Raw genomic sequence first — 8,706 nt, 5'->3', positions numbered from 1 at the left:
ATAAGTCAAAATAACACATTTTAAGGAATTAATTTATTTTCAAACATTTTGAACTAAAACAACAGCTATAGTATACAGATTTAAAACTTAAAAGGGTGGCACAACATCTCTGAACAACAATTTCATGAACCCACTAAGGTCTCGTTGAAATCATTCAGCTTTTCTTTCTTTTCTTTCACATGAAGTAATAAGATACTACAACAGGCATTCTGCTTTTTCCTAATATTATTTTGCACTTTTTTTAACGATCTCCACAAGGAAAGGGTTCTTCCCAAGTGTCTTGGCAGTGAAAAAATGGAACAGATATTAGACAACTACAGTAGTTAAAACAGACACAATATTGGTATATGAAGACAAGTGGACCTGTTTGTGGATGAAAAATGTTCATTCTTAAAGTATGCATTGGGAATGCATGAGCTGTCACTCTGGATAAAAGCATCAGGCAAATGCATAAATGTTAAAAGTTATAAAATGGTGCAGTTCGCAGATATGGACAAATTAATAACCCAATAACATTCCATAAGACCAAATATTGATGTAAAGCCTTTTACCAGCATCATGTGGCAAACACTTGCACTTAAGACTTAAAATAAACTGCATGAAGTGTATGTTGTATGTTTTACTCAGACTTCTATTTTAAGTGCGTTTCTGCACACACTTTAGTCAAAATAATATTCTGTTTGAATCCACAGCATGCCATAAATGCTGCTGATAAAACTTAACTTGTACTGAACCAGAATATTCCTTTAAAACTTTAGCCCCACAGACTAAAACTCATGTTTGAGCTGTTGTAACTAAAATAAATTTGCACTGGAATATCTTTAAATATGTCAGTGCCATTGTTTTGTCTCAAGATGCACACCAGTCATTTTTTTCTATGGCACGTTTATAAAAGTCTTCCTGTGGTGCAAATCCAGCTTTTAATGTTGTTTATATGTCTATGTGGCGTTTTTTAAATGCTTTAAGACAAACCATGTGCAAATTAATAAGTCAATAACAACCAAAGACAGTCTCAAAAACACGGTTTGAAATCGCTGGTGTTTCCGACGTCACAAACTACGTCAACATGTGATCGTCTGAGCTGGTGTGAGTGGAGGCGGGGCTAATTTGCATATTCATAGAACGGTGTACATACTAAATGAGGCAAGGGTGTAGAGTTACAAGCTATTTTAAGGCATGAAGATTTTTTTCCCCAATGAAAAAAACGTTTAAATAGGCCTATGTCATTTCGCTGATCAAAGATGTTTGAATTTTTAGTCAAAATTAAATACAGGGGGACTTTAAAAACTTTCTAACCTAAAAATCTTAAATTTCCTAACCCTAACCTAATCCTGGCTTAATCTAAGACCTGTCTGTGAAACATGACAAGAGACGTCCATGCAGAAGCCATTTTCAGCCAAAGGCCAGGATAGCATGACTTGAGTCAATATTAAACAAGGGTTGAACAGATACTGACAGATAAGATCTTCATTATACATCATTAGCAGCTGCCTGTCATATAGGTGGGTCTGCTAAAGGGACAGATGTTTGATAAATCTGATTTGTGTGATAAGTTAATCATGTATAAAACATTCCTTCATTTTGTATACCCCTATTTCCAGGTCATGAAAGGCCTAAAATGTTGAGCCTCACACTCTTTACCACCAGGTGAAAACCAATTTGTAGAAGAAGTTGTAGCTCTTAAAGAGAAACCCTTTGTCTATGCTGTGTGGTTGTATCTTTACTTTATATCCTTTGGCCTCTATGTCCGTTTTGACGCAATCTAACAGGTCATCCACTGATGCTGGTGCTTTCCACGGGCCAAAGCTCACCACAGACTCTTTTGGGGTGCCGAGACTGTCAATAGCATCATTGTATCTGGCTAAATCCTCTTCTGTCCTCACAACACACACGATTATGTTGGAGTAGCGTGAGGCGATGGCCTCCGCTCTGGCCACCCGGACAATCACCTCCAGGTTTTCACGGTAATTCGGCACACGGGCCAAAAACTGCTGTCTTCCGACCGTCTCTCCAAAGAACTGAGGCGTCTCCTCAATGGCTTTGACCAGAGGTTTGATGTCATAGTAAAGCGCCTCCTTGTGCACTTCCTGCAGGTGATCAGTAGGAACTTTCTCTGTTCTGAGGTACTCAAGGATGTATGCAAAATGAGTCCCATCACGGTCTACGAAGTAACGACCCTCGGGGTCCATCCGTTTGGTGGATCCGTTGAACAGGTCTGCCAGTGTGGAGTTTGGGAATTTCCGGATGGTCCCCAGGGATGTGCTGAAGACATGACCTCCGATATTCAGCTGCACAACTTGGGATTTCTGTGGACAGAGAAAACAAGCAAATAAGAAGGTCATATTGCTTTGATGTGAGCTCAACAGGTTATAAAGTAGTTTGTTTTAAACTTTTACCAGTCTTTAACTGTCTAACCTCTCTATGGTGAAATGACAGAAGGCATAATTAAATACTAACATTAAGCAAGTTTTGAGGAATCAAGCAAAGCATCAAAATAAGACTTCACTACAATAAATCTCCCTGAATAATTGGTAATTAGAAAAAAGGGGGAAACCTCACAGTATTCATTTTAATCAGATTTGTAAAATGTGCATAAATATTGCAAAAACACTAAAATTATAGCAGGTTTTCATACTGACATAACATGGTATTTACACGGTAAAGGTATTTTTAGAGAACTGCAAAAAACATGGTAGTGTCGTGATAGTACGTCATAAATATATAAAATAACGCCATTTACGCCAGTATTTTAGTACTGTCAAAAAAATAAAATAGAAAAGTGAACTAGTTGAAGGATGCAGCAGATTTACTGGCATTACTTGCCATAAATGTTACATGCTCATTGCTCAGTATTTGGAATTTAAAAAACGTTTAAGTTTGTTGGTAGACTAAGTAAACTTTGTAATGAAAATAAAATGCAAAATTCATGTCGAAAAGACAGACGTTGTTTAATCTTTTACCTGCTTCCGCCTTAAGCATACAATACTGTTGGGAAATAACTACTTTCTTGTTACTAAGTATCGTTTATTAAGTACGCACAACTCGCGTTTATTTGCTTTACAGGTAGTGCTGTGAAAATATACCGTGAACTTCAATAGCACTCAGACAGAGACAACGTTATAACGTGTCAAAATTGAATGAATTTTACAATATTACACATCAGTCGATCGAAAGCATAGCTGAAACACAGAACAGCTGTTACATGAAATAGAACGCTGAAAATGTTACAAAGTGACTATTCATTTTCAAATGTAAACGTTTAATGTCTTACCGACTGCACAGGTGCTGTGGACTGTTTTCCAGGAGATTTGTAGTCCGGTAAACTCATTGTCTTCAGTTAAAGCTGGAGTTCTTCAAGCAGTCAGCAACAGCTCAAGCTGCGAGAATCAGGTGTGTGTGTGTAACTTTATAAGATCCACCCATGACACACACAGGTACAGCAGCCCTGCACTGCCAGATCATCCGCTGCCTTCATGAATAGACAAGCAACTACTTTTCTCTTAAAAAAAAAAATTCTCAAATTGTTTAGTCCACTAACAAAAGTACCATGGTTAATGCTTTTGTTTGATGCATTTGTAGTACTTTAGAAAACCAAACAACGCGGTGTCATCTGACACCTTCACAGCACATCTATTCAGGTAAGAAATTCAAAATCCCCAAATGTTTTGTGCCATAACCTGAGGTTCAGGAACTAACAGTAAATAAACCAGTAGCCTTTCATCTAAAAATAAAGCTTTAATTAAATAAAGCTCTAAGTTTATAGAGATTATCACACATGCATACCAGTAGGGTAAAAACATTCTGCATGCCTTCATATGCAACACACTTATATTTATATAAAATCAGTAAATGCGGCAAAGAAAAATTCACATCACTAACATGCATGATACACCTTTTATGGATAACATGCCTTATGAGTGTGTATTTACATTATGGGACACCATCGGCCAGTAAAATGTTAAAAGCTACTAAAACCTAGAAGTACTGGGACCATTCGTAACAGCTTTGAAACACTCATTTAAATCAAATGAAAACAGACAACATTTCCCCATTTATTCTTTCATTTTATTATACAGAAAAGTGTAGGCCTTCCATCAATGATCAGTCAACCTGGAAGAGACAGAAACATCTGTTAGAAAAATAAAAAAAGCATTTCAAAGACAAGTAGTCAAACGAGGAAAATCCCTTCTCAGACAAATGCCTCAAAATCTTCAATCTAAAAGGACACACGATCTCTGAGGACCTGAAGTCAGACGCACAGAACGTGAGCTTGACCCAGAATCCTCAGAGGGCGGCCTCAATCCGACTCGTCATCGAATCATCACTGAAGGTTACTTGACACTAATACTGGGGTTTAGCCCTTACCCCTTTATGCAGTTGGCACTGGGGTTCCCGGTGGCATGACTGGGGCCTCGGCCTTGGCCCCGGCCCCCTTCTGTTCGGACACTGGGGTGGTGGGGAGGACCTCATCTTTGGGCTCCACGATGCTGACGTGGTCAGGCAGGGGCTTCTTGGGGCCGATCTTACCACTGGGATCCCAAGGAAGCATGATTTTCACCTTGATTCCAAGCACACCTATATGAACATACAGATTTAGAAAGATATATAAAACTTTGACCTGAAGAACAAGTATAATTCCAATCCATTTGATCTTTACCATAAGCTTCAAAGCATTCAGAACCTTCTCAGACTCTAAATCGTCACACTGCTCTGAAAACGTACAAAATGCAATTCTGGTTCATTACATTACCGAAGGGAAGATAATTCGGTTCAGAGATTCCATTTGGAACATTGATTAGTTACTCAATATGCAAGACATTAGTGGTGCCATGCTAAACCAAACTGTTTTAAATGGCAAAAGCTTCGCACAATGTCCAAGTACTTAGAGATGTGCATCAGCTCAGACTTGCTGATTTGAATCACAAGCTCTCAATGCAATAGATTCATTGAAATGGGTGTTACAACTAAATCACCTGATCGCAATAGTGATTAAATCAGATGCCACGGACCCCAAATGTTCATCCTTGTAAGGTTCTGCCACCCTCAAATGTAAATATTTCTTGTATCAAGACCCAATTGACATTAAGAAATATTAGCAAATTTAATTAAGTTAATTTAAAATTGTATTTATACATTTTTAAATTGCACTGACCCCTAGAAAAAAATAAAATGCACCATAATTTGCTAAAGATTTGAGAAGGTAAAACTCAGTACTCATGAATCTGTTCAAATATTCTATGGATAAAATTTTGTTTCCATTTGGTTACATTGCATTTTTTTCCTCAGTACTGTACTGTTATAGTACTGCATTCAATAATTTTAATAACTTAGCGCAGCACACCATAGCAGGCCCTGAGGACAACAAACGTGATAGCAAAATAAACTGGAATAAAAATGATCTTGAGTCCAATTAAAACACACTGCCTGCTTTCCATCCATCCACCCTTCTCAGACAAATGCCTCATATGTCTTCAAGCGATTGGACTCGCTGCTTTGAGGACCTGAAGTCAGACGCACAGAACGTGAACCTGACCCAGAATCCTCAAACAGAACGGGCCCTTTTCCGACTCGTCATCGTATCATCACTGAAGGGAATCTCAGTCGGCAAGTGTGCATGGTGTGTTAGGAAGTGAACTTCCCATTAAAATGACTTGCTAAAGATTTGGCAAAAACAAAACTTCAAGAGAGCCATCAGTTCAATTCATCTTCCTCACCCTGTCTGAGCAGGACGTGGCGGACAGCAGTGTCAACGTAGTAGTTAACGGGGTCTCCACTGTGGATCATCAAGCCATCCACAAACTTCATGGATTTGGCTCTCTGACCTCTCAGTTTACCAGAGACAACCACCTCACAACCCTTGGCCCCACTCTCCATGATGAAGCGCAGCACACCGTAACAGGCCCTGAGGACAACAAACATATGGAAATATAAAACACAGGATATGAAAAGAAAAATAATCTGGACTCGAATTAAAACAAGCTGTCTGCTTTCTATCCATCCTTCTCAGACAAATGCCTCATATGTCTTCAAGCGATTGGACTCACTGCTTTGAGGACCTGAAGTCAGACGCACAGAACGTGAACCTGACCCAGAATCCTCAAAGACAGAACGGGCCCTTTTCCGACTCGTCATCGTATCCTCACTGAAGGGAATATCAGTTGGTAAAGTTGCATGGCGCGCTAGGAAGTAAACGCTTACCTACGGACAGCCAGTCCTCCGAGCAGCTTGTAGCGCAGAGACTCTGCCTGAGCGATGGCGCAGAGACCCCGGGTGGCGACCTTCTCAGCGTACAGCTACAATGAAACAAGACCCAATACGTCAGAACTAACCAATGAAACAGGTCTGTTACAACTACGTAATCACCTGATCGCGATAGTGATTAAATCAGATGCCATGGACCCCAAATATGATCATCCTTGTGAGGTCCTGCCACCCTCAAATGTAAATGTTTCTTGTATTAAGGCCCAATTTACAATGAGAAATTAGTAAAAAGTCTAAACTATTTAGTTTCAATGATGTTACATTACACTTTGTTTCTACTCATAGCGTTGTACTGATAGACTACTGTATCTAATCTAATTTTTAGGGGGTTTTCTCATATTTTTAAATAATTCCACTGACCCCTAGAAAAAAAATGCACCACAATTCACTAAATATTTTAGAAGTTAAAACTTAGTACTCATGAATCTGTTTGAAATATTTAGTCAATTACAATTCTTTTTCCTCAGTACTGTACTGTTATAGTACTGCATTCACTTATTTTAATAACCTAGTGCAGCACACCGTAGCAGGCCCTGAGGACAACAAACGTGATATAGAAATATAAACAGGATATGGAAATAACAAATTATCTGGAGTACAATTAAAACACACTGCCTGCTTTCTATCCATCCACCCTTCTCAGACAAATGCCTCATATGTCTTCAAGCGATTGGACTCGCTGCTTTGAGGACCTGAAGTCAGACGCACAGAACGTGAACCTGACCCAGAATCCTCAAACAGAACGGGCCCTTTTCCGACTCGTCATCGTATCATCACTGAAGGGAATCTCAGTCGGCAAGTGTGCATGGTGTGCTGGGATCACATTGCATAGGAACAGCTACAATGTAACAAGACCCAATTCATCAGAACTACCCATCCCAAACTAGTTTTGGACCCCATTTATAACTTCACTAATCTTACCTCCACACTGCCCTCGGGGAACCCAAATCGTTTCTGAACGACAGCAGTCAGTTCACGAATGCGGCGGCCTTTCTCTCCCAGGACATTCTGGGTCCTAAAAATGACAAACGGATTAAGTTATTTCACTTTATGCTCGAGTTAAAAACTACATCAATGCTTTTAAACACGTGTGGTCATGGAACTAAACAAGTGGATATAGCCCACACCTGGTGGCTAGGATGATGATTTCTGTTCTTGTTGGCGTGACACGGACCTCCACACCGGAGTACCCATCCTCGGCGAGCTCTCGGGTCAGGAACTCATTCAGTTCAGCTTTGAAGATGCCATCTGACACGAACTGATAGATAAACATACAAATGATTAACACATTCCTAAAGCGAAAATAAAATTGCAGACAAGTGACAGTCTTATATGATCATAAACAATTACATCTTAGTTGCATTGTTTTGTATTAAACCCCATGACAAATGTTACACAAAAGGTAAAAGACAAACTATATGCTGTTCGACAATAGAAATATTTGTGTTGCATGTACAACTGCTGATATATTTATCTCTACATATAGTCAATACCTGATTGAAGTGTCAAGTTCTTGTAGTCATACTAACAAAAGTTTCCGGATACATATAAAGTGCTTAAATATCACTTCTGTATTGTAATAAACATGTTTGAACCGCACAAATATTAAAGTAGACTGAACGCAGCGCTGCGTTTATCTGCCATGTTTCACATCAGATTCAGTGCCGACATCATCCAGCTCAATCCACATATACAGCCTTTTAAAATCCTCATCTGAACATCTTTAATTATAATTAAGTACCATAGTAATAATGTACAACTCTTATTTCACACCCATGTGCTTTAATTACATATATTTGCGGTGAAAATCGTACCAACCTTTCTCTTCTTCGAGATTTGCACCGCCATCTTGTCAGAGGCCGCGGACAGGAAAAGGAATTGACATTGGAGCGGAAGTGCACTTATGGCAAAGGATTACTTCCGTATGAATGGATGTGGTGATGGGAATTGTAGTCCTTACGTTACACGCGGTAATCTCTATGGTCATGACCGCGTTTTGTTTTTAAATTGTACAAAATTTAGACCTGCGACATGTAATTGACGCTCTTCTATTATTTTCCGGATCAAACACTTGTAAGAGAGAGAGAGAGAGAGAGAGAGAGAGAGAGAGAGAGAGAGAGAGAGAGAGAGAGAGTTTATTGTTTAAGAGGTATTTATACAAGTTATGTATTATATATATGTATATATATATATATATTTTTTTTTTTGTTATCTTGTTTGTCTGTATTCTCTTCTTTTTTATATGTACATATATATATGTGTATATGTATGTATGTGTATGTATGTGTATGTGTATGTGTGTATATATATTTTTGTTTCAATGTACCCTTTGAGGGACATGCACAGAATGTGTTTAGTATCTGCATCTACATCATAATTATCCTGTTTACTTGTATTACTATATCAGATGTATTAACTCCTTGTTGTTGTTTATATTTGTTCTTA

General features: G+C 38.7%; 2 protein-coding genes across 2 annotated transcripts; both read right to left on the bottom strand.

Annotated features, from left to right (window-relative positions):
* Positions 1 to 28: 28 nt before the first annotated feature.
* Positions 29 to 3,430, bottom strand: kctd14 (potassium channel tetramerization domain containing 14). Its single transcript, XM_079873635.1, has 2 exons — positions 3,272 to 3,430; positions 29 to 2,306 (listed from the first exon to the last, which is right to left on the bottom strand). The coding sequence occupies exons 1-2, from the start codon at positions 3,326 to 3,328 to the stop codon at positions 1,638 to 1,640; spliced, it is 726 nt and encodes a 241-aa protein (XP_079729761.1). The 5' UTR covers positions 3,329 to 3,430; the 3' UTR covers positions 29 to 1,637.
* Positions 3,431 to 4,043: 613 nt separating this feature from the next.
* rps3 (ribosomal protein S3) lies at positions 4,044 to 8,179 on the bottom strand. Its single transcript, XM_079875127.1, has 7 exons — positions 8,080 to 8,179; positions 7,389 to 7,519; positions 7,183 to 7,276; positions 6,199 to 6,293; positions 5,715 to 5,902; positions 4,366 to 4,575; positions 4,044 to 4,110 (listed from the first exon to the last, which is right to left on the bottom strand). The coding sequence occupies exons 1-6, from the start codon at positions 8,107 to 8,109 to the stop codon at positions 4,370 to 4,372; spliced, it is 744 nt and encodes a 247-aa protein (XP_079731253.1). The 5' UTR covers positions 8,110 to 8,179; the 3' UTR covers positions 4,044 to 4,110; positions 4,366 to 4,369.
* Between the last annotated feature and the right edge of the window lie 527 nt (positions 8,180 to 8,706).

The sequence above is a fragment of the Squalius cephalus genome (genome assembly GCF_949319135.1).
Source record: "Squalius cephalus genome assembly, chromosome: 6".
NCBI lineage: Eukaryota > Metazoa > Chordata > Actinopteri > Cypriniformes > Leuciscidae > Squalius > Squalius cephalus.
Note: the sequence above shows the minus strand (reverse complement) of the source record. Positions and strands in the feature narration are given on the sequence as shown.

Bases quoted from the DNA above. Each gene is read 5' to 3' on its own strand.
- kctd14 (XM_079873635.1), bottom strand. From the start codon at position 3,328: ATGAGTTTACCGGACTACAAATCTCCTGGAAAACAGTCCACAGCACCT. The intron at 2,307-3,271 runs GTAAGACATTAA...CTCTGTCCACAG, and splicing joins CCACAGCACCTGTGCAGTCG to AAATCCCAAGTTGTGCAGCT.
- rps3 (XM_079875127.1), bottom strand. From the start codon at position 8,109: ATGGCGGTGCAAATCTCGAAGAAGAGAAAG. The intron at 7,277-7,388 runs GTGTGGGCTATA...TGTCATTTTTAG, and splicing joins ATCATCATCCTAGCCACCAG to GACCCAGAATGTCCTGGGAG. The intron at 6,294-7,182 runs GTAAGATTAGTG...GTTTCATTGTAG, and splicing joins TCCCCGAGGGCAGTGTGGAG to CTGTACGCTGAGAAGGTCGC.